The sequence below is a fragment of the Phalacrocorax carbo genome, chromosome 13 (assembly GCF_963921805.1).
Source record: "Phalacrocorax carbo chromosome 13, bPhaCar2.1, whole genome shotgun sequence".
NCBI classification, from domain to species: Eukaryota; Metazoa; Chordata; class Aves; order Suliformes; family Phalacrocoracidae; genus Phalacrocorax; species Phalacrocorax carbo.
Genome location: NC_087525.1, coordinates 18464553 through 18490613, shown reverse-complemented (window position 1 = coordinate 18490613; position 26061 = coordinate 18464553). Strand labels below are relative to the sequence as shown.

The 26061-nt window shown below is 46.1% G+C and overlaps 1 protein-coding gene across 7 annotated transcripts in view; it reads right to left on the bottom strand.

The window, feature by feature from the left end:
• The window catches only part of CAMK2G (calcium/calmodulin dependent protein kinase II gamma), a 122505-nt gene that overhangs the window by 11486 nt on the left and 84958 nt on the right, over nucleotides 1–26061 (bottom strand). For 2 of the 7 annotated variants that reach the window (XM_064464957.1, XM_064464959.1), the window contains exons 13-17: nucleotides 17208–17248; nucleotides 4508–4576; nucleotides 2893–2937; nucleotides 2173–2221; nucleotides 6–119 (exon numbers count right to left, since the gene is read on the bottom strand). In XM_064464957.1, the coding sequence (XP_064321027.1) occupies nucleotides 6–119; nucleotides 2173–2221; nucleotides 2893–2937; nucleotides 4508–4576; nucleotides 17208–17248 (318 nt within the window). Of the gene's footprint in view, nucleotides 1–5; nucleotides 120–2172; nucleotides 2222–2892; nucleotides 2938–4507; nucleotides 4577–8509; nucleotides 8543–17207; nucleotides 17249–26061 lie in introns of all 7 variants that reach the window. The other 5 variants (XM_064464958.1, XM_064464960.1, XM_064464963.1 and 2 more) reach the window with 4 other exon arrangements.

Genomic DNA, 26061 nt, shown 5'->3' with positions numbered 1-26061 from the left:
CTTACTGGCTGAGAAACAGAGAGAAAGCTGGGACTGCATGGACTCAGTCTGTGTTTTGCTCTCACTGTGCCTCCGTCCTTCAAGCACTGAGCTGCCGTCCCCGGTGGAGAGAGGGGGAGCTAGCATGGCAGGGAATTAAAACACAAACACAACAAAACACGCAAGTTCAGTAAATAAAAAAAGAGAAAGGAAATAGGAGAACATTAAAGAAACCACAATGCTGGGCACAAAACATGCAGGAGTATCCTCCAGGGCAAAGCCAAGTAGACAGCTCTACGACATGGACCTGCTGCGCAGTTTAGAATGGCACGGGGCGGGGGGGCGCTGCCTTTAGCCCCACCACAGTGGAAACAACATATCCCTGAGGCAACTGTCACTGATGGATCAAGACGATGTGTCCTACACCACAGCAGAACAGATCTGCGTAACCTGTTGTCTACTGAAAATAAGAAGTTGGCAGAGGAATTGCACAAGCGCTTCCCTTTTCCCAGAGTCATGGCTATGCAGAACGCCAAGAACTCCAACACCCACAAACCTTTTGGTCTATTTAGTTTTGCTTGACTGCTTGCCTAGCTTAAAACATGGAGGAGCAGGAGTTGAAAAGGAACACTGCTACACTTGAAACTGAAGCACTAAAATTACCAGAGCTGGCCATAGCACAAACTGTTACTGTGCAAGCTCCTCCCCTCCCAACCACCATTCAAATGCTCCCTTCAACTAAAATCATAACAAAATTTTCTAACCTCTGCCAAAAAACAAACACAAAAAAACCCTCAATTTTCATCTGCAGCAATGTCACCCTATACAAGTCTTCACAGATTTAGCCCTGGCCAGCTGCCCTCCTTCCCCTCCACCTTCCGTTCTAGTTCTAGCCTTCCTCTGCTCACCGCATTCGTATTCCTGTCTTGCGGGACCCATTGGCTCATCTGGCTCAAGTCTGAGACCTCTCCTGAACAAAAGCTGCCAAAGGAGACAAGGTTCTGGACAAATAATCTGTTCTGGACAGATATCCAGCAGAGATTAGATAAATCAATTTCATTGCCACACTACCAAAACCATCCAGTTCCCTTCCCTCAAAGCTAGGTTCTTAAACCACGCATTACTCTATGGCAAAAGGGTGAGAGCTAGAATACTGTCCTGTAATGAGGTCGGATCTTATCTGAAACAATCTGTATCACAAAGCTCATTCACCGACTGGCACATGTTTCTGCTCCCTGTGACTCCTCAGAAAAGGAGCCAGCAGCTTGTAATAAGCCACAGGAAAAGCATCAGGAACCAGCCCAGCTGACAGAGGTGACACTGCTGCTACACCACAGGGTCAGCACTGACTTCTCCCTGGATATGTAACTCAGATTGACGAGAATCCCTCTGCCTCAAAATGCAAACTATCAACACATTTGCCTCAGAATGCAAAATGTATTCACCCATCCCGAACCTGCTCATTCGGGAACATGTCTGCTCGTCCTTCTTTAGGGAGGTCAGGAAAAGGACAGCTGCTCAAACGACACAAACAGATGTGGGACTCTGAGCTTCTTCATCTAAGGAGTTTTACAAGCACAGAATATTTATGATACGGTCACTGAAAGGTGTGAAATCTCTTCTCAGCCTCTCCCTCTACTGATACCTCAAGTCAAGGACAGGAAAAATCATTTCCATTCAGACAGCAGGCTGAGAACGATCTTCATCTTAGAAAAAAAAAAAATAGACCCAAAGAGAAAAAAAAATAGACAGGGAAGTATGTGCATGTCACTAAAGAGATTCCCAGAAAGGGGTGAGAATGGACACTGAGCAGTAACAGAGAAGTTTCAACTCCCTGTAAGATACAAGGAAGCACAAAAACACAACCCGACTCCAAACCTCAAGGGACTGGTAGGGATTTTCCAAGCCTAGAAATGGACTGGACATGAACAGATTATGATATTTGCAAGAAAAGAATTCCAACTCTGAGACAAAAACAGATCAGCTGAGGTAAATATACTTATATACCACAAAGGCCAAGTCAGCTGGTTCCCCAGCGCATGGTCCCACTGTGACAGGGATGACAGCGTCATGGAGAATTTATGAACTAAGTCAGGCGCAGAGATCTGGGAAGCTAGTTCAAGGCAATGATCGAATCTGCAGGATCCCCTGCCTGCACGTAACTGTATTAGAAATTACAGGCAAAACACCTACCTTTCAGATCCTCATCTTCGGTCGTGGTGTTACAGCTCTCTGTGGAACCCTGCACGGCAGAACAGAGCATTACCAGACATCAGCAGTCGGGAGCATAAGCAAATAGTTTGATTTGTTCGTGAAGGAAGACGGGGAAAATCGCAAAAACGTTGGTGGAGGCAGGGAGAGGATGGTACGAGTAAGATTTGGATGGAAGCAGGCCAAACAGTAAGCAAAACCTAACAATGCCTCTGCTCAGCTTTTGCGTGTTTAAGCCGTTCAAGCCGTCCACCCAGAACTTTTACAAGGACAGAAGTTACAAAACTCTGTCAAAAGAGATCAAATGGGAGTTGGTTCTGTTTGGAAGAAGAATAGCCATAAGAAGCTAAAGGAGGGCTCCTAGGCTTTCTCAGAGGAACAGGTCTCCACTTCCAGAAGGATAAAAACCGAGGTGCCTAAGTGCCTGTATGTAAGTGCCTGTTCTCTACCACCCCACATACCAAAGAGTGGAGATTACACACCGCAGAAGGAAAGAGATGATAATATTTGAACAGTTGTCCCTACTCAGCCTCTTCCAGAGATCCACAGCCATACAACAACCCTCCCAGTCTACTGCCAGCAGTACTCAGGAGGCATGCTACAAACCAGACGTTGAAAAGGTAGAAACAGAAGTAAGACACGCTAAGATGAGAACGACAAGCGAGAAGCGGAGGTTTCTCTGGCAACACTCCCATCCCTTACCTTTATGCCATCTGTAGCATTATGGACAACAGTTGTTTGAGGCTCCTAGGAAAGGATGGAAGAATCATTAAACTCCAGTTCCAAAGCATTCTCTCATTTCTTTTCACTCCCCAGCAAGTGGAGAAAAGGTGACTGACATTTAAAAAAAAAAAAAAAAATCAAACCACAAACTCCAAACAGCACACGTGTGCTTGCGTGCGCACACACACTTCCTGCACAGAAGGTTTCCTGAAGAGAGAGGCTGCACTAAAAAGCTACAGTAGCAAGGAGACAAAGCCCCCAGCTTCCCTGCAATTGCCCCAAATCCCCAGTTTGCCTCCAGTGACCCAGGCTGGCACAAACACTGGGCAGCACCCGGGTAATGACCCCTCAGCAGCACCCTCGCTGGAAAATGCTTCAGGAGAGGGAGAGGGGAGGAAAGGGTGATACAGGGCTGGGGCCTTTGTCTCCCAGTTTTTTGGAAAGTTTGTGGGGTATTTTACCCTAAAAAAAGGGACATTCATAATTTCCATGACAAAAAGGGGATGAGCCAGACTACCTCAATGCCTCTCAGAGAGGAGTCGCTGGACTCCTGTCGCTGGGCTGCGATAAAAGGCACATTTTTCTAAAAGTCTCTAAAATAAGATCCAATTTCAATAACAACAAAAATCAATAATTTAGAAAGGGTCCCTCAGTATCAAAACCGTAATGAACAAAGCCAGCGAAGGGAAAGCAGAAAATTATGAAGTGTCCCAAGAACCCTTTGCCCTACAAAAAACAACAAAAACCTCAAATCCCACCCTCCCGCCCCCAAAAAATGCCAAATCCTACTCTCTGGAGACACACCAAAAAGAGCAGCTACCAGGCCTATGGATGCTAACTAGCTCCTGCACTCGTCCCTTTGTTACCGGGACAAGGCTTCAGGACCCTGCACCACCACCTCCCCCTGCGGTCCCTCCTGCAGGGCGGCTCGGCGAGGGCACCAGGGCCTGGGAGGGTGCAGCGATACACGCTCTCCCCCCCACCTCTGCCACCCAGCGCGCTGCTGCCGGGTCTTCCAGTCATACCGGGGCGGACGACACCAAGGTGCGCCCTCGGACGTGCCAGGCACAGGGCACCCTGCGAGCCCGCGGCACGCCGCCCGAAGGAACCGCTGGCCCGGCAAGCCAGCGAGCTGCAGGGGATCGGCCGCGCAACTGAGCGGGCCAAACGGGCCGTCAAAGGATTCCTCCGAAAACCCTTCGCCCGCCCGCTCTTCTGTGGTGCCCTGAAGTCCATCCTCTGTTTCCCGGGTATTGCAGAGTGGATGGGGCCTGCCGCTCTGTTCTTCCAAACCAGCCTCCCCAGAGTCACAGGAGCAGTTGAAGGGGACACACAGAACTATACAGGGATGGCACAAGGGGAAGTCCAGGCAAGCTGCGATCCCCACATCCAACCACCGCTCTGCTCAGCGCCCCCGCCCCAAAGCCTGTGAGGCTGTGATCGGGCCCCACAGCAGCACAGGACACAGGCAGAACGAAGCCAAAACACAAGCTGAAACAGAGCAGCACAAGCAGCACTCGGGATGGGGGAGAAGGGGAGAGGACAGAATAAAAATTAAACCAAACAGGAAAAAAATAGCGGTTGGGGAAGATACCATGGACGTCTGCACTGGGGGTGTTTCTTTTGCAGTGCTTACTATACTGGTTTTGTTGTTGCTCTGTGGCTGAGACAGAAAAACATGGTTTTAGTTCCCCTGCTGGGCAGCAGAGGCAGCAAAAAAATGACAGTATTGCTTTAACCCCAACCATCTCCTCAGACCCTCCCCTCCCCACAGGCTCGATCACCAAGAAGAGGGAGGAAGAAGGAGTGCTGCCCGGGTCGCTGGACACCATCCTTCCCTCAGAGGCAACAGATGTTGTGAGGGGTGTACCAAAACCCAAGTGTGCACGGACTGCTAGAGCTACCAGGAAGGAAAACGTAAGGGGAAAAGGCAGCAGCCCAAAGGGACGGGGGGAATGCTGCAATGAGCACCAACAGAAGTATTTGGTGAAGAGGATGAGATACGGCAGCAGTCGTGAGAGAGACTATAGAGGTGAGAGACACACAATAGTCATGGTGCAGCCTCAAACGGGACAAATAGGAGTCGTGTCTGAGGCGTCCCAAAGTGTGCAGGAACAGTCCTAGATATGTGATGATGCTGTGGGTCCCAGGGAATCTACTAATGCAAGAGAAAGTGTGGTCAGCCTTAGAACAGGTACAGAAAAGGTGAGGTATAGTGTGTTGTGTCCCTGCTGTGACCTGAACAAAGAGATTTCACGACCAAAATATGGAAAGGGATGGGGGTGGGACGCAAGGAAAAGGCCATGTAGTTCTCTAAGTAGCAAGTCCTCTGGATAGTGCCCAGTAGTTTTTCATCTTTCCCCTCTTCAGTCTCTCTTGTAGCTGTGGTAAAATAAAATCTCCATTTGCTGCATTCACATAGCACAACAGTGAGGCAGTCACCAGCTTGCTGCAAAGAAACATCCCACTGAGTCACATATGTCAATTATGTCAGGAATAAGCAAAGTCTATGTTTGCAGGAAGACAAACCTGTGTGCACTAGTATATAGTTCCTAGCCCTCAAATCCAGCCAGTTGTTGGAGAATGAGGCCCACGGTTGCGCTGCCCTGTAACCCCCACACCACGTATGTAGCTCTCTTGCTGCCAGCCGCCAGCAACAACATCAAAATCAGCACTGCAGGAGCCTCACTCAGACTCCTTGGTTTACAGATCAGAGTACTGGAAGGGAGCTCGCAGCAGTGCGACCACACTGCAGCTGCTCTCCGTCCCACTCTTCTTTGGGAGTGCAAACTCAGACTGCAAAACATCAGGACCTCATCAGCCAGTAACCACCACAAAGAATGCAGAAGTCAAATGCTGAGCTGGAAAACATCTGTCAAAGGTTTAATTATGTCAACCAGAAACAGTCCCTATGAGGTTGAGCCTTCACACACACTTATGAACACTTCAGTTTTTCTTCACAAGCAGCATGCCTTGGCTTAGCTATCCCTTTTGGAGAGGGAGAGGGGAGAAACGAAGAGGTAGATGGGGCAGGTAGAGAGGGGAAGAAGTAGAAGAGAGAGGCAGGAATGAATTATTTAAAAGTCTGTGGGGGGAAAAAAAAGAGTGTATGACACACTTATCCCCGAAACTAAGAAAGGAGAAACACTTAACAAGTTATTGTTTACTGCCTCTTCCTGTACATCCCCACATTGTCCTAAGACTTTGGCCTTCCAAGAGCTTTGCTTCCTTGCATGCATTTCCAGCCTGATGGCAGAAGAGGTGACAAGCCACTGCGGATGTAAGAGAGGAGCAGATCAACCTGAAAGAATGAATCCCAAGCTATTTTGTGGCATAACCACAACCAAACTTCTGGCAATGCCTGGGTCCACCCCTCCACACAGCACTTCGGTTCCCGTACTTCTTCAGAAACAGTGATCCTAATGCAGAGATCTATCTTCCAAACCTCTTCCAGTGAGAAGAGCACAGCCCATTTTTTCTTAGGCCACTGGGATGTTAGCATGAAAGAAACTATACGAAAATACTCCCGATTTTTGGGAAGGCTTTATAACTGAGGCCAAAAGGGGGGGTGGGTGGGGGGGAGGGGGAATAAACAAACAAACAAAAACCACCCAAAAAAACCCCAAACAAAACCATACCCATAAACATCCAGGAAGCCACTGTTCTGAAAAAATGTTGACAGCAGCTTGTTAGGTGTGGAACATCGCCTTACAAAGCACGTACCTGTGCACACCCAAAGCACACAGCCCACCCTCCAGGCTGCACTGAACACCCAGTTCATCCATCGGACTCTTCCCCATCCAGTGGGCTGAAGAAGACCGCCTATCGTGTTTGCTAGTCCAGAATCACACAGCATTTTACTCAAGGACAGAGTCCCAAGGAAATAAGAGGCAGAAGACTTAGCCTAGGCAGTTTTCGCACCTTTTCAGATGGAGGTACCTGACATCCCGAGCGTCCCGCACACACCTGTGTTTTGTGGCCACCTAACCAACTGCCCTTCCCAGAGCCCCAGGTTCCACAGCCAACTCTCACCCTTCCCCTCCTACGGCCAGCCAACGCCACAGTCACTGGACAGGCTACGAGCCTTGGTAATTCACAGCAGTACAGCTCAAGTCAAGAGAGGCCAATTCACCCAGAGGTGCCAGGCCCCTCTTAAGATCTATGTAACACGGTTAGTTTTGGCACAGCAGTTGGCAGCACTTCCTGAGCTAGACAAGAGACAGACAGACAGGCATAAACAACACACAGGGTGCAAGAGAAAGAAAACAGACCAGTGATCATATCGCTAGGGACACGCATTTCTAGCCGACTAAAGGAAAGTACCAGCACATGGGCCGTCTCTGGTTATTTAGCCACCTTCACTGCTTCCACGTTTTCAGAGGCCGACACATGGTGTACATATCCCAGCTGCTTTAAAACAACATGCAGAGGGAATTTAAGTATTGTGGCAGAGGGCAGAAAAGAAGGGCAAGAAAGGCACAACAAACACTTGCCCTAGAGTTTCATGAAGGCAGGGCTGGGGGAAAGTCAGTCCCTCACATCAGATTTTCCAAGCAGTACTTTGGAATTACTTTTTTGTGTTTACATAGTTTTGAGCACCCATTGAAGGAGGAAGCGGAGAAACATCTTCCAGATAATAATGTAGAAACAAATTATTCTGCTTTCTCAGTACTGTAACATTCCTGTTCCTACCTGCAATAGGAGAGAAACATTTTCTATTCTTTTTCCTGTGTAAAGGAGACAATGCAATAACTGATTTTGTACTTTAGTGACCGTTCGTACCTCAGTGTCAGAGACAAAGGCATCATCTAATGGTCTGTGTATGAGTCCTTACAATATGGCACTGGCCAATTTTCTCTTTGCTCCCTTGAGAGTGGATTTGACTACTTTTCTGACGAATTCTATGGATGTCAAACATCTGGATGGATGAAAAAGGAAATGAACAGGACAGGGGAGGCACTTACTGGGTATTTGGTCATGCTGGGATACATAAACGAGATCAGGACAAAAGGAAGTTTTGGATTATAAAGGCTCTGACAAACCTTTTCAGTAAGTATGCTAAAAAAAGAAGTGACCTGCAGCCCTGAGCTGCCTGGCGGTGCTGTGCCCACACATTTCATCTGAACAGTGGAGCCCCATCAGTCTCTGCCACATTTGGAGCGACTCCCAGTTTGTTCTACACTGCAGGGCTCCCACCAAGGATGACGGCACCAACACCAGGCAAAGCACCTGCTCCTCTTTTTGGCACCTCTGCAACAGAATGACAAAGCCCCATGTCCAGGCAAGGCACGCACCTGCTCTGCTGAGCCCAGGAGAACCACTGCCTTTTTTCATTTCACACTCAGAGCAGGCAAGATCAAACCGCACTGCCAGAAGTCGATTTTCTGCCCAAAATGGGAACTGTACGACTGGCCAGGGGCCAGATGGTCACAGGGCCCGTTTAGTGAGGACATGGACCTTTCAGTGCACAATGATCCCCCACCGCCACCGCCCCCCGGCACAGACATGCTATGTAGGGTGATGAGCACAAGCCGAGCGTGCATGGCATGAGAATGGCGGACGCACGAATCGCAGGCAGCTTACGGGAGGTGCTCACCATCAAATGCACACTGGAGCTCGACTTCCTTTTCTGGACACACCATTGAGAGAGGGAAAGAGAAGGGAAGAGAGGAGATGAGAAGAAAAGCACAGAAACTATTCACACATTAGTGTGCCAGCAAGGGCCCCCCTGCCAATAATGCCCCCACAGGGGCAGGTATAAGCAACAGCAGAAATGCACAGACACGCGAGAAGGCGAAAGAGATGTCACCATTAAAGAACATGAATACACACCAGGGGAAAGGGCAAGCTTGAAGACCCCCATCCACTCAAACGCTGAGGTCAGAACACAGGTGCCCCACACACTGATATAAGAAGAGGGAGGTATGTATATATACATGCACAAGATGTGGGATGCAACGGGGTGCCTTTACGTGCTCTCCCACCTCAGAACGCTGTGCAGCTTCCCCAGCCACACTGGGGAGGTAGGCAGGAAACCCCCATGTGTTCACACTGGAGGAGCAGAGGTGTGTTTGAAACTAGAATCAGAGGGTAGGGTAGAGGGTGTAACGGGAGGGGCGTCCCCAAGGGCTAAAAATTAAGAGGGAACTTCTGTGCACAGCATGGGGAGAAGAAAGGCTCCCTCACACAGAAATTGGTGCTGATTCGAGAGGCAAGGTACACCCATGCTCAGACACAGAGTAAAGGCAAGGAAGGCAAAGAGGCACTCGACAGCCAGAACACCTTGAGCTCTCAGGTACTGGGAGAAGAACAAACAGGGAGCGATGCTCAAACACCACCCAACCTTCTTCGACTCAGCTCTTGTTCAAAGGCATCCTCAGTCATCTTCAAAGTCACCTCACACCAAACTGCACTCTCCAGTAAACCAGGCTCAGCATGCATTTCTCTGCTCTTTCACTACACTCTTAGTGTCATCTGTCCAAGCTGAGCCTGGCAGGTCTTTCAGTACTGCAGTGCTACCCCTTTCCCCTGCTGCCTCCACATACGTTTTCCATCTGCCCTTCTCCTTTGGTACTATCTAGGCTATTTCTCTGCTGCTTACTACTCATGGGGAGGTACTAGAGTCTAGCTCATAGGGTACTGTAGGACAGCACATCCCAGCCAAAACCCACGATGGCATGGGCTCAGCTACATAGCTCTGGACTCCTGCACACTACCACAGCCCACCTCCGGAGCAGTTCTTCACCTTGGTACAGGCCATGGAGTTGTACCTCCCCATTTCATACACTTACTGAGCCTTCACACCTTTCACCTTAAATATTGCCTTCAACCCCTGCTATCCTCACATCAGAGCTCAAGCACACACACAGGCTGGCACGCCTCTGAGAGCAGAAGTGCCCATGCTCACCTCATACCCAGAGCCCCGCATTCCTAACCATGCCATACAGCCCAGAATCACACAGCCACTGCACGAACAGACCCAAACCAGCAAAGCTTTTGCCTCATCCAACCTTTAATTCCAGTACAGACAGACTCCGAACACTGCTCAGTGCAGCATTTGGCTCACCAATCTTCCCCTTCGTGGAGGAACAGCTCAGGGCTTGCCACTACCTAGTTTACAAACTTGTGATTCCTCTCATCTTCTTTTAGTACAACTTAGCTTCTCCACAGGCTTTTCCTTAAGCTAGAGCTAAAACAGGATGTACTACCAGTGCATTAATACAATGCTTAGACCACCAACAACCCAGAGGAATCCTTGTACCCAGTCACAACAGGGAATTTTTAACTGGGAAGTAGAAATTCACACCAGCTGAGAAACGGCTCCAAAACTTCAGTTTTTGTTTTTAATGTATCCTCTAAGTTGCAGGAGACAAACAGAGGCTATATGGATACTGCAGGGAAGACAGTCTCATTTGAAGTTCATCTCAATTTCCAATGAGTTACGGAAACAAGAAGAGGGGCAGAAAAACGTTAAGAGACAAGCAAAAGCTTCAATATGAAAGGAGAGTCGGCCAAGCCATAGAGGAACAATCACCCTCCTGTATCAGAGGCACAAGTAACACTGACACAGGAAGAAACAGAACCCTCTGCAGATCAGAATTTAATCAGAATAGAATCTACATTTAAAACAGTGTTGTTCTATTAACACGGCATGATGTATTGTAGAGATCCCAGAAAGCACATTATTAGTGGCTACTATAACAACAGGGGGCAAGAAAAGCGAGCTAGGCAGTATGAAAAGGGTAGGGAGTGAGGTCTGTGTTAAGACCAGAGCATGAAAGCACTATTACAACTCAAGACAGGCTGGATAATGCCAACATGAGGCACCAGCCAAAGCATCAAAACTTATTAATGCAAAACATACACAAGAGAATTACTAAAACTAGATCAGCCTTCCAATCCCCTCTGCAGCAGCTGCATCAGAGCTGCCTACATCACCTTCCCACGGTGACTAGCTGAGTGAGCAAAGCTTTTTGTCTTCCTGTAACATGACTCCAATTTAGTAAATAACAGAAGTTTAGAAACAGACAAAGTTCTCTTTCCCTTCCATAGCACAGCTACTTCTCTAAGTATTTCTAGGCAGTGCAGAGACGTCCCAGGGAATGCAAAAAATTGTTTAAGGCAGAGAGATAGCCTATGGTAAAGTCCCTCACTGATCGCTTTTAAGGATTTCCCTACATCTGAGCTACAAAAAATCTCCCAAAGCAATACGGACAACATTTTCCTCTCAAACCCAGGGATGAACGTTTATTAAAGTTCTACTTCTGTGTTTGTGTGAAATTCAGGTGTTCATCTCAAAAGAGGAGCAGAATCTCTAGAACGAAACTTAAGGATGACTCTTGCTCCAGGTAACAATAAACCGAAGTCAGCAGGTGACAGAAGACAACCTGAAGAATCACTGTCCCTTCAGCATAGCAGCAATACTAGAAATGGCAAGCTTAAATCGTTCCAAGCACCTACAGAAAAATACAAACCAAACTAGAAGGTGCTACATGGTATGGAGTGATTCCAGGCATGGTCCCATTCACAGTTCTGGGCACTTAACATGGCTATCTTTTTTACAACAGCCTTTTGCAATTCTGTCTTCTACGTGCAGTTCTCCCCCAGTTTGATACTGACAGTATCAGTTTATTAAAATATCACATTTGCTGCAACTCATATTCCTACAGAGACTACAGTTATTTCAGAACTTAAGGTAGGAAAAAAAAAATGTTGAACTCAAAGCAGATCAGAGAAAAGCAGCCTGAACTAGCAGATTTGACATCCTATTTCTTCTGCTTTAGTCCTTTCGGGTGACGCTGAGCAAATAATTTCATCTTTCTCAATCCATCTTCTCTCTTGGCCTTTGTCAGCTTTCTATTTAAATTGTAAGCTAAGAGGCAGGGATTTTCTGCTTAGGCATCGCTACAGCACTAAGCACACTGGACCCTTGATCTCAGTTGGGGTTTCTAGGCATTAAAACAATGCAGTGAAAAAAAGTGAATGCATCAAAGGTGGGTAGAATGTGTTACTGGATGTCAGCACTTGAACAGATCTGAAGCGCTCCCCAAGCATCTTGTATAAAACAGTTCAGCATAAAACTGTGCTGTTCAGGTGAACTTGGGTTCTCCTCGTTTAGCTTCACCATAACAATCTCTACACAGTATGGCTTTAAGATCATAAAGAGTCCAGATATAGAAACAGGAGCATTAACTCCTGTTGGCCACTGCATGGATGTTACTTGACCCTTGCAGATTTCCAGACCCTTGCAGATTTTCTAAGAACTCCCTGTTGGTTCACCTTGCTACTCTGCCTTCTCAAGACACACTTTCACCAACTGCTTTCTCAGCAGCCATGCCAGCCTACAGAGCATCCTGCCTTCCCCACATATTCTTTACTGGGCAAAGGGCTGGGAAAGCTGGTACCCTCCAAGCATAAAACATACACTTGCAATATTCCTTACAAAGAGCAGAACAAACGGTATTTGGTGCCGCTTTGCAGTTATGCAAGGTGAAGGGCAGTAATGTTTTATGCCATTAAAATTGTCACACCAAAAACCTGTATTTTCAGTCTTTCAGCTGAGTTCTCTTTTCACTCCTGCATCCTAGAACATTGTCCACAAGTTCGCATTTACATAGAATGTTACACTGGGCCTGAAAACATCATTATTTTGTATCCCCTAATCACAAACTGAAGTGCTCAGAAAAAAAAGAACAAACTGACAAAGAGCTTAGAGAAGAACTAATTTTAAAATACCTACAGTTACATACTTCACTGAAAACAGCACTTTGAGCATTAACAAATTCTGATTAGAAAGATGAATCTGACAGGCCCTGCTAGAACTGGAAACACGTGCACCCTCTCACACAAGTAGGAAGGGGTATTCCCCTTTGGGAAGAAAGGGACACGACTGTTTGAAGTGCTGCCCAGAGGGGAGAGGGAAAAATAAATAAATAAATAAATAGAATCAACAGTTCAACAGTAGGACCGTAACACTGACTACAGGGAGCCCAGACCCTGACACGGTCAGAGCCGACAAGGTCAGAGGAAGGACATGCAGCATAAAGTGTCCTTAATCTTCATCCAGGCGTCTGCCCCAGGCCATTCCTTAACCCCTCCCTCACCTTGCAGAGAATGACATATCCAGGTTACAGACAGAAAGAGGAGCAAGAAAGCAAGTAGGTTTGACATGAAACGATCTAAAGTAAACTTTAAAATGGCAGCTGCACAATGTTGCCCATAAATTCAGAATCTTAAAAAAAATACCTGGGACCTACAGTGGTGGCCACAAGATACGCGGCATGTTACATGGCTCTGCAATTCGTCACCCAGTATCTTCTAGCCTCACTGTCTGGATTTGAAAGCAGAAAAGCATGTTCCTTGGGGATACAACCTGGGCCTTCCTTGTTGCTACTCCATCAGCTTGGATCCAAATTCTGCCTGAAGAAATTGAGTGCAGCACTACCAAAGGTTTGGTGAGCAGGGACAATTTAAGATTCAAGGCAGTTTAAATCATTCATTATTTAAGATAATGGAAAAGTTCTCAAGTGCCAAGCTGATGAAATATCTACCAATTAGCAGAATTAGTACTTGAAATAGAAGCAGCAGCACAAAATGAAAACCAGAAATGCTTCAAATAGATTTTGGGAAAGAATCTGCTAGAGGACAGGGTCACGCACATAGAAATTTATCAAAATAACCCCAGTGTGGACACACACATATTAGAATAAAAAAGTTTCCTTCCAGTCCTCCCCTCCTGATTTAAGCTTCCCCCCACCTTCCAAAATGGTCTGATGCAAGCAAAATGCATACATCCCTGTTGCTTTAGTGTGTGAGGCTTGCTTCAGCAAAGGATTAAAGCCAATTCCTACAGAAAAAAACATGTTGTTTTCTCTTACATATCAGCTTAACACGCCTCACACTAGATGCTCATATGACCACATATGACTAATACATCATTCCTCTCTCATTTATGCTAAATCAGCAACAACATGCTGCACTTGGCATCAGATATTTGTCAACACACATTTTCATGGAGTTCTTGGGAATAAAGCAGGAGAAAGAGGTATATGGCCTCACTCAAACTTGCCTAGTATTATGTAATAGAAATTCCTATTGTATTTGTCAAATAATGCAGGATTCTAGCATAAATATCTCTGAATACCACCCAAAAGGATGGGAAAGGTACCTTGAACAGAAAGTAAATTAAGACAAACTGGTGATGTTTTTTTCCTCAACAGGCTTAAAGCCATTAATTTTTACACTAGTGTAATCATCAGTTTGTGGAAGAAATGCTCTTTCCACTCTCATATATCTGTGGCGATACTCTCATGGAGCACAGTTACCCTGGACCAGATAAATCCAGAGAAGAAACTGAAACATGTTTTCTCTCAAATCTCCGTAAGAACTTAATTTCCAAGACGTTTTAAGAAACAAACAAAAAACAACCCAAACAAGCAAACCAGGAGTCTCCGTATCTGGAGAGAACACAAGAAACAGCCTAACCACACGGCACGCGGTCAGCAGACTACAGTTTAAAACACAGCATGCCATGCTTGTTCTAAACGTACATGTGATGTAAAATTATTTGTAAAGAAAGTAGGAGTGAAAAGGATACCACAAAGCTGAATATCTGTTTAGTAGTCAAGTTGTGGTATCTGCAATCTGTACAACTGCAATGGGCAGAAAATCATAGTTTGCTACAAGTAATTCAAGACCAGATGCTCTTCACTCAACCAGTCACTGGCACAAGTTGTTTGGCAGAACTATCTGGGATGAGATCAGTGGGGCTGAAGTTACAAGTTTCCTGCATAAGGAGCAACGCATGAAAAGCAGGTTGGTCACAACAGTGAGGGCACCAACCAGACAGTGACCAGCACAGAGTGCGCTGCACGGCAGCCAAGTGTGCCAGTAATGCTCCAGCAAGCACATGGAAGTGGTAAAAGGCTACACTTCCATGGGATGACTAATGGGAAGCAGCACCATAAATGTAGACAGCAGGAAGGAGATAAGGATGGAGCCACAGAAATCCTACAACAGAAGTGTTAAGGATGTACTACAAACACACACAGGCCACCACCGGCTCTCTGTCTTGGCCTAACCTAGCACTGGGGGGAAGCAACCTGTGTTATTGAGCAAGAGGGTTACTCAAAACACCAGCTCTAAGAAGAAATCTATTATTTCTTTCTGAGTTTTAAAGCTTATAGAAATGAGGACTGAAAAGCCATACCTGAAGATAGATGCTGTCTGGGGAAAATGGGAAGCTTAAACAACTCTTCTGAGGGACCTCAGCCAGGCTGAAAGTGTGTGATGCCCCTCGTGGACACCGCTCAAGTTCACGCTGCAGAGCAAGACCGCTCTAAGACTTAAGAGCAAGGAAGCTGCTTGCAGACTCTTGTCTGCAGGTCTCCAGTGTCACACAGAAGTAGAGAAGAGGCTCCCAGAGAGCAACCCCCTTCTCCATGTACAGAGACGCCACGCTTTCTAATCTACCTTCCACTTCATTGAAAGTATTCATTTATATATATATATATATATATGAGGAACAACATATACTGTGAAGAGTTGAAGAATATTTCAAATCAGCCAAAAAAGCAAATCCAGCTTTAACTCTTTCCACAGAGGAAGACGCAGCATTCCCAATAAACCAACCACCACAAGGTTTCTATGGAGCTGGAAGTCTCTAACATACAGGTCTCCTTGTAGCTACATGACCAGCAAGCTGTTCCTCAAAACCTGTGTGCACATCATCTGTATATTTCTGGAAGATTTTGACTCAAGTTGTTGCACTTCCTGAGAGCCTGTTGGAAATCAAGAATCCTGAGAAGAAAGCCATTTTTCTGTAGGCAGGTGACAAAAAACCAGGTAGACGTGTTATCTGCTGCTTTTCCAGTTGCTTCTCCCCTGCCACGCTGGGATTTTGAAGCACGTATCTGCTGGTTCTCAGTTCACAACATCTAGGATCATCCATTCTTATTCCACTGGGATTTTACTTTAATGTCTTCCATATTAACTGATGCAACAACTCAAACACACTTGCTGTATTAGTGTGCACGTGTCCAATGCATGTCTGTACAAGAGGCAGGCATATGCAAAGGCACAAAAGCTCAATCCTGCAGGCACATTTCAAAGGTAAGTATCCTAGGGCAAGAATAGCTGTTTCATGTAGCATTTTGGTCAAAAAAGCCCCAGAGACTTGGGTGTCGTTAGGGCAGAACACAGCTGAACTGCAAGAATGCAGGCTTTACTAGAGCAGCCCCCAAAATAAATGCAACTCCTCTGAAAACACCTCTTTTTCCAGCAGCCTGCTTGTACTGTAAGCCCTCTGGAAGCAAAGCCTCATTAAAATGGAAAAGGGCTGAGAGAGCAGGAGAGAACAAGTGTGCTGGTCCTGCAGTATCATATCAGCCCTCCAGCGTGGGGAGAACGAAGACTGTCCACAGTGCAAAACCAGGAGATGAACTACTCTGTCTCACAGCTGTGGAGAAAGGTTTGGACTTCAAACACAAATGCAAGCAAATAAACCAAGCCCTCTTTCCCATGGGGAGGACAGTTATCCTTTCGAACAGTTAGGTGAAGACAGTGCTTTAGCCCATAACTGTCTCTGCTCCAGTACTAGATGGTAACGGGCTACTGCCTGCAACAACATCCAACCTTGGCAATGGCCTATTTGACCTCCAGAACTAAAGGATGACCATGCACACAGAGAGTGAAACTGAAGTGGGGAAAAAATAACTCCCCTCAGAATGGAACAGGAGAGTGCCTGGCCCTCCAGGATGTGGACCAAACTCTTAACACAGGACTGAGTTTCCATTCTGTCTAAACATGAACATCTGGAGGCTCCTCCTTCCCCACCCCACTTCCCAGCTCAACCTTCAGCCTCTGTCCAAGCAGGGAGACAAAGAGATTTCCACGGGGTCTGCCGGGCATCATCAGTCACTGACAATTGCTCTGTACTATTTCGATACCCAGAAGCATTCTGTGCTTAACAGAACAGACTAGTCAGAGCCATGTGTCACACCTGAGCAAGTCGTTGGGCTGTCTAATCCACAGCACTGACCAGTTCTCCATACTTGAGAGAAAGGGGGAAATCTTGCTGGTACAGTAGTGCACTTAACTAGTTGTATTGTGTATAATGTGCGTGTAAGGAACATTAAGATCCCACCGGGGGCATCATAACAATACACTGAACATAACAATCCCAGCCACAAGACAGGGCTGTGGTTTTACCCTGGAAGGGGATGGGCACCAGAGAAAGCATCTGCCTTCTGTTCAGGTGGTGGGAGAGACAGTGAAATGGGAAAGTAAGAACTTACCTTCACTCCATCTGACTTCTTGTTCAGCAGGCTTTTGGCAGCTGTGGAGAGAAGCAGGAGAAGTAGGTCAGATTTTGGTTTCAAGACTATTCTCTCTCCCCCCGCCGCCTCCCCCCCCACCCCTTCCCTCAAAATGCACAAGACTTCAGAAGGACAGCCATCCCGCTAATTCCTTTCTAACAGCAGAAGACCTGGAAAACAAGGTTGTCACTTATCAAATCCATCCTGACAGCAGAGACTTGCCCATCCTATCTATTGCTCACCTATTTAGGCAAAATTAGGCACGCTTTCACCATCTCAGGAAGGCCAAGTCTGAAATGAGGCTTCAGAGCTCCTCTATTTCAATCCTCCACTCACCCAGTGACCCCATCCAGAAGTGCCAGCAGTTACAGGTGGAAAAGCTAAAGAAATCTGCCAGATTTTTGCAACAGGATAAAGGCTTTACCTTCAAGGGAAGCCATTCACATAAAGACTTTGCTTATAAAGGGGGCACTGATAACAGAGGCCTCCTAATTACTGCTATTCACAGTTAGTCTGGGGGAACACCTGGACAGCTGAAAGGAAGAGACTGGAGAAGCACAAAAAGGCAGCATCTGATAAATGTTTATACAAAAAGAATAAGAGACAGGAACTAGGCTGAATTTCTTCACTGAAAGATAAAGATGTTGTTCTGTGCTCAACCTGAACAACTGGCACTAGCAATGAAAGAGAGAGCATGATGAGCACAGACAGACAGGGAGCCCTCAACAAATGCCTGGCAGAAAGTGCACTTGGGACTGTGGAAGGAGCTGCTCCATCTCTTACAGGAAGGTGGTGGTATGCTGACAACAACTGTCAACAGTAAGACCCCATCTACAACCTCAACAGATACAAAACATAGCTTGCCTACTCATGAAGAAAGTATTCAGTTGTTTCAACTTCTGTAAATAGCATGCTAGAGACCTGCTGGACCAACACACTGATACGCCTCTCCCAGGCAGCTGCTGGGAAGCACACACATCTGGGTGCTTGACCTGGATTTTAGCTCCAGCAAAGATTAGGCCCAGAGGAAAAGCAAGCCCTAGGACAATGCTCACACGACTGTTGAAACACTTCACTCCCAAAGACACGCCAACCAATTCATGCACAGAGCGCTCAGTCTCTCTAGAAGCACCAACATCAGGCAAAAAGTTTTCACAGTATCCAAGCAACTGGTCAACTTTTATGTCAAAAGCATTTTCCTACCACGCGACCGTACAGATACAGCTTAACTAGACAGTATCAGCTGAGCTGGTGCAAATGACTACAGTGTCCCCTCACAATAAACAGGGCACCCTATATACATTTATTATATACAATTTCTGAATTGGTCTTCCTAATTCTACTCCCTAATGCAAATATAAAGCGAGAGCACGGATTTGTCTTCATTCCTGCTCTCAGGAACCATGCCGAGAACACTGGAAGAACCTCGTGCAGAGGTTTTCTGAATGTGATGTGTCAAAACACATTGCTCCAATGCGCACACATAAAGGTGGGCAGACAGGTAGTCCCACGCAACTCATCTGCCCTGCAACTTTTCTTTGCTGAGTGTACACAGGCTAAAGCATCGCAAGACCAAACCTAACAGGTAAGTTCTTGCCACTTTCAAGGCACTGATGAAGGAGACCAGCCTGATTCCACGTGCAAGTGAGAAGGAAAACAAAGGTGACCATGGGGCCAAAAAGGGGTCCAGTGTTTATACCACACATACATCAAAGCATCTCAAAACTGTTGAAAACAAGATACTGTTATGGCCTTACAACAGTCCAGAAGGAGTAAAGGATTCTGCAACTTAACAAATACCAAAACTGGGACATTCCTGAAGTGGGGGGGGGTGGGGGCCAAAACCAAAAAACACCCTATCAGAGAAGGGAAACAGCACCACCATGTGCCCTGGGAATGACCCAGACACAAACTGGGAAGCAATGTTTTTGACACTTTCTGCAGTTTCCCCAGCAACTCACATCTGTGTCTGTGGACAAGAGACAGCTAAAAATCATGTTCTACAGCATTAAAGCAAATTCAGCTGAGAGCCCCTCCATGTGGCCCAGTGCCATGTAATGCTGATCCAGCGCTCCCCAGCGCAGCCTGCCCGTCTAGCCCCCTCCCCTGCTCGTCCCTCCGCGCAGCACATGCTGCTCTGCCACAGCCCTGTCAGCATCCCAGTGCCACAGAAGGGAACTCAGTCTGTGGTGTGTTTGTTCATGCATCATACCCTGGTTTGAAAGGACAACTGGATGCATGAAATGCATCCACATGCCAAGATGACTGCAGATACCTCAAACAAAAGGGAGGCATGCAGGTTTACCCACAGGTCAACCTGCACGTGTTACGAGACATTAAAGGGGATGCGAGTCGAATTTCTGTAGCAAGTGACAGACAAGACTTCCTGTAATAAGAATCATTTCAGAAGGCGGGCAGCACCACCCAACATGCAGCTTAGCAAAGAGACAACAGGAGAGGGAAAATCCAAGGACACATGAAGGTAGATTCTCTACTGTTCAGGAAACGGTCTTGCACCCATGCTCTGCAATTTTCCAGGCATGAGATACTAATATTTATTTTCACCATCCTTCCTACCTCCTCTAAACGTTAAAGGGATTAAATTCCCTCTTCTCAGTGGAGTCAACAGTTCCAATATAATGAAGCAATACAAAGGCACGCACTGCTAACCCAGCAGCTTAAAAGCACAGTTCTGATTCTGGTTTAACAGGACACCCTCCAGTTAATCTCTGAAAAGAAACACAAAAGGCCTCCCCCTGCATACACCCCATATACCCCTCCCTCCTCCCACGTCTCTCAGTTTTGGCCTCCATAGGAAACAGCCTGGGCTCTGGACCACATTCCTGGCAGAAACACAAATCCCTAATGCTGAACTCATCAGCAATAAACACTAGACACTCTGGACGTACCAGAGCCAAGGGGGGCAGTGGAGGAAGGAGTTTCTAAGAGAGACTGAAATACCCACTCCAAACACAGCCATGGATAGTGCCTCCCCGCTGCCAGCCCCACTCCTCCTCTTCCAGAGGAAGGAGCCCTTCGCCCAGCTGGCCCTGGGTTTGCCCTGTCCCCAGCTGCCAAATCTCAGTTACATTTCTCATCTTGGTTCAGCTTCCAGAGAGTATTTTTTGGCATGCACGGATGACACTGAGGTTGCTTTTGTTAAGCCTAACTCATGATGCTAGTCTATCGGACAACCCCAATCCTAAATACAAGCACTTACACCATGAAGAATTTTGGACTTTGCTGAGACTTGTTTATTAAAGTAAAACTTTTATCATACCTACACAGAATTCCTAACGTCACAGAGTTGCAGCTTGTCATTTTCATATTCACAGGTCAAAGAAAGTCAGATTAACTAATTCTCAACTTGATGCCACTCCTGGGGCTCACCACAAACCAACCGAGGGTCAGTATATAGCCATGAAGAGGCACCTCTCACTACCACTACACACAATGCCCACAAATGCAGTGTAACTTCTATTTATTATCAACATCTATTTATTACGGACAAGACAGAGCAAAGACTGATGCTGAACTCTGCCATGATGGCTCTTTAGGCACAAGTCACTCAAGCAGCAGCCATTTAAACACAGCAGAGTGATTTCACAGAAGAGGGGAGTTGCCTTGTGTTCTCTGCCCTCGCTCTGGTTTCTGTCTCAGCAGCTCCCTTTCTGCTAGATTCTCCCGTGACTTGCTATGGGAACTTGTTGCAATAGCAATTGCACAGGAACGCTACGCACTGAGACCAATACCAAGACAAACTATTGGCAAGGGATGACTGCCTTGCAGAATTTGCAATATGGACTCTCTCTTGCTGAAAATTTGATATTTTTTTTTATTGTAATCCTGCTTTGCTGTTAATTCCTCCTGCCCCCTAAACAACACCACTCTTCCAAAAATTTACCTGAGCAATAGACAAGCAACAACATTTAACATATCCGCCCTCAGTAAAAAGCCTTCCATGAGGACTTCTATTCTTCAACAAGACTAGAGTGATTCTGTTCAAAGAATTGCTACAGGATAAAAAGGGTCATGAAAAGCAAATACTTCAAACTACTCTTTTTAAATCAAGCAAAGAGAGAAGGGCAGAACCAGGTGGAAAGGCAGGTGAAAATCCCAAATCACAGAATCCCAGACTCCCAGGTTGGAAGGGACCTCAGTGATCATCTAGTCCAACCTTTCTAGGCAGAGCCCAGCCTAGACAAGATGGCCCAGAACCCTGACCAAACGACTCTTGAAGGTGTCCAATGTGGCCAAGTCAACCCCTTCCCTGGGGAGATTATTCCAGTGGTGACTGTCCTCGCTGTGAAAAATTTCCCTCTCATGTCCCATCAGAATATCCCCAAGAGCAACTTGTGTCCATTCCCCCTTGTCCTCTCCATAGGACTCCATGTAAAAAGGCAGTCCCCATCTTCTTTGTAGCCACCCCTTAAGTACTGGTACATGGTCCACCAGGACCCCCAGGTCCCTTTCCACAGAGCTGCTCTCCAGCCAGGTGGATCCCAGCCTGTGCTGCACTCCCAGATTATGTTTTCTCAGGTGCAAGACCTTACACTTGTCCTTGCTGAACTTCATAAGATTCTTGTTAGCCCACTCTTCCAGCCTATCCAGATCTCCCTGCAGAGCAGCTCTCCCTTCTGGAGTGTCTACTTCCCCACTCAACTTGGTGTCATCTGCAAACTTCATCAGGCTACACTTGATGCCGTTATCCAGATCACTTATGAAGATGTTGAATAACAGTGGGCCCAATATCGATCCCTGGGGAACCCTACTTCTGACAGGTCGCCACTTGGAAAAGGAGCTTTTTTATCACCACCCTTTGGGTGCGGCCTGTCAGCCAGCTCCCCACCTACTGCACAGACCACCTGTCTAGGCCATAATGCATTAATTTCTCCAGGAGGAGACTGTGGGGGACCGTATCAAAGGCCTTGGAGAAGTCCAGGTAGACAACGTCCACCGCCTGCCCCATGTCAACCAGGCAAGTCACTTTGTCATAGAAGGCCACCAGGTTTGTCAAGAACGATCTGCCCCTAGTGAAGCCATGTTGGCTTTTCCCAATCATGTGCTTCATTTGACTTGTGATGGCCCCCAGGAGGATTCGTTCCATAAATTTCCCAGGGACTGAAGTAAGGCTGATGGGCCTATAGTTACCCGGAGTCCCCCTTGAGCCCTTCTTGTAGTCTCCAGCCCTCTGGGACATCCCCCGTTCTCCACGACTTCTCAAAGATTATGGAGAGTGGCCTCGCAATGACATCAGCCAGCTCTCTCAACACCCTCACGTGGATGGCGTCAGGGCCCATCGATTTGTAGGGGTCAGGCTCCTGTAATAATTCACGTACTAACTCTTCCTTCACTGATGGTGGGTCTATGTTTGGATCAACCAGGAATTTAATTCCCAAAGCCTGAGGCCCAACAGTGCTGGTAAAGACAGAGGTGAAGAAAGCGCTGAGGACCTCTGCCTTCTCAGCATTGTTGGTGATTGACTCTCCTTTTCTGTTTAACAGTGGGCCTATGCTTTTCTTTGTTTTCTGCTTGTGGTTGACATACCTGAAGGAACCTTTCTTGTTATTTCTGATGTCTACGGCCAGTTTCAATTCAAGCTGGGCTTTTGCTTTTCTAACTGCATCTCTGCACGCCCTGGCAATGCCCTTGTAGCTCTCAGTGGATAATCCTCCACTTCTCCATCTCTGGTATGCTTCCCTTTTGAATTTGAGTAGACCCAGGAGCTCGTGGTTGATGCAAGGGGGCCTCTTGCTCCGCTTACTTCCCTTTCCTTTATAGGGGATAAACTGGTTTTGTGCTTCCAAGAGAGAGTTCTTGAAGAACTCCCAGCACTCACTAGCTCCTTTATCTTCCATAGAAGCATCCCACAGGATCCCTCCCAACTGAGCTCTGAGTGTGCTGAAGTTTGCTCTTCTAAAAATCTAGAACCCTTGTCTTAGTACTGACTTTCAGCATGCTCAGCAGGATCCCGAACTCCACAATATTATGATCACTGCAGCCAAATCATTGGGCAATGCAAGCCTTTATGTGATCTGGACCCACAGGGTCTCCAGACATAGCTGACACCTTCCTTCCTATCCAATTCATCTCATCAGGCATAACCAATGCCTAACACTGTGCACATACTTCCAGTGCTTTGGGAAAATCTCAAGGGTAGATAGCGGTCGAAGATGCACACCCATCTCCCAGACATGCCACAATGGTTTTCAAAGAAAGATTAAAAGTGGGAGCAATCATTAAAACTAAAGCTTGAAATACACGACCCAGTAGTGTCCTCTTGGCATGAGCCACAGAGCTGCAGTTGTTCCACTAGTGAATAATGGAGAAATTGTGTGGGAGCCAGGTGATCTCCTCCTGCTTTTTTCACCTCTGCCAGCCTCCGAAAACCAAAACATTCTCCAGCAAGACTATGTACAAAAGCCAAAAATCAGGAGCCAGCCTGATACGTTTGTGACATTTCAATTAATGTTTGCAAACACTTTCCTGCCAATGAAGAAACTTCACATCCTGAAAGACACACTCTTTGCAGGTATGCTTATATACACACAAACAGGAGCAGAACCTTAAGGGGTCAAAAAAGTGTGAACACTCAACCTAGACTTCTGAGCCTGAATGCCTCCCAGCCTGTCCCAAATTCAAGAGCTGATGAAAATGAGAACACCTCTCTTGCACTATTACAAAAACTCGATTTCCTGACAAACCAAGAAATGAATGAGTGAAGGGCAAACACCACAAGAAAAGGCATTCACAGAGTTCTCCTGAACTTCAGGGAGAGGAATATAGAAGTAAAGGGAACTATTATAATAATTTATACGCACTTTTGATGATAAAATAGACTCTCAGGCCATAGTGATAAACATTCAAATGCAGCAATGAAATCCATGTCATTCTGGGAAGCTGCAAAATGGAAGTTTACTCACTGAAGTACACTACTTCAGCAGGTCCACGCTGTAGCTGTTGAGCACCATTCTCTGAATCCCCTGAGTGTTTCTTATGCAACTTAGTAGATGCAGAGAAATCACTTAAAAACAAATTTTCATTAAATGTTATGTTTCATGTTATATTTAATGTTTCATTAAATTTTTCATTCATCTTCTGCTTGTGATTCATTCATCTTCCCAGTGATCTCATACTCATTTATTTGAAGCTCTTTGGAAACATCTTGGTAAGTTTTCCCCTCCATATTTTCATCCTTCGAATTCACACCAGTGTTCACGAGTCAGGTGATAGAAATTTCTGGTTCTAAATGGATATCTACATAACTAACACAACACAGCAGAAACTTCAAATGTATTTAACTTTCTTTCATTAAAGAACCCAAATTCCAACCTGAGTATAAATATACATGTATACACACAAAATAGCAAAAATTCAGTTTCACAAGCACTTCTGGAAGGCAGGTATAGCAGGACACTGAAATATTTCAGTACCACTTCAGTATTTGTATTATTTTGCTCCTGCTCTTCAGTCAGCTCAAAAGTCTCTCTACAGGTTACACCAAACATGCACAGGCATATTCAGCCCTTCTTTACTTAGTTAGAAAGCACTCTGCTCCCTGGGTCTGTCTCCAGCCTCTCTCCACCTCACCTATCTAGTTAAACCCCAAACTTCACATTGGAGAGTTAATAAGGATCTGTAACGACATGTAATGAATTCCAGCTATTGTCACGAGCTGCCGTAAGAGCTCCCTCACAAAACTGACTTGAGCAAGCAGTGACAATTCCCAAGAAAAAAGCTCAGCATCAGTTAAGAGAGGGAGGTTTCAGGCACAAGGCTTAATTACCTGCAACGTCTGCTCTAGCATCTATTTTGAACACAGGGCAGCACACAGGATTTGCGCTGAACCACTTGAGACGTGAATTTTGTAGACTGTGATAGCTTCTTGAACAACTACCAATTAACAGTTGCAATCCAGTTAGGAAAACAGTGCTAAGAATTTCATGTGGTCCACTTGTCTCGCATAAAATTAACTTAAGGAGAAAAGACACTTCTCAGCACTTTGTGAAGACGGCTCTTTCTAAGATAAAAATCAATTTTGTCCATCCTTTCACTCAGCTTATAGCAGGCTTACTTACAGAGTTTTATCTACATAAATGAGTCCAGGCAATCTTAAATACTGCGGCTATTAGGAATCTCTGAAAACCCTGCCAACTTTCTCCTAGTAATAAATTTACCTTTACTTCTCAGAAGGCAATTTAGGAGTTCCTTCCATATGATCTCATCAATTGATTTACCTGACTTTATTTCTGTATACTGTAAATGAACGCAGATCAGATCAGTGTTTGCTTGGATCATGCGAACATCAAAGGCCACACACGAGCACCCAAATCGTCCTGCATATACCCTGGTGTGACTCTAAAGACCCCACAGCGAAGTTTAGATTGCAATGTTCTCTCTCAGAGCTGAGTGAATACCTACCAGAGTGTGGAGAGAAGCTGCAAACCCCTTATTTTAACCAGGTCTCAATTTCCTGACTTACACTGAAAGGAGTGCAACGGTATCTGCTTTTAACAAACGGCCTGCAGCTCGCCCGAGATACAATACAAGAACCACAAACAGCCAGTATTAAGTTATCAAGAATATACCGTAACAGGGGAAAGGAGCCAGAACGCATTCCTTTATCTTTAGGAACTGACCCGGGGCAAAAGGCACCTAGCAAACAACACACTGCTTGCAAACAAACAGAAGCTTTTTTTTTTTTCTTTGTAAAAGGTGAGATCTTTTTTGATGGGGGGAAAAAAAAAAAAAAGAGAAAGAGCGCTGCTCATTAAGCATACAATTTGTCACAAGCTAAAGCCACACTGTCAAATGAAGGAACTCCACATTACAA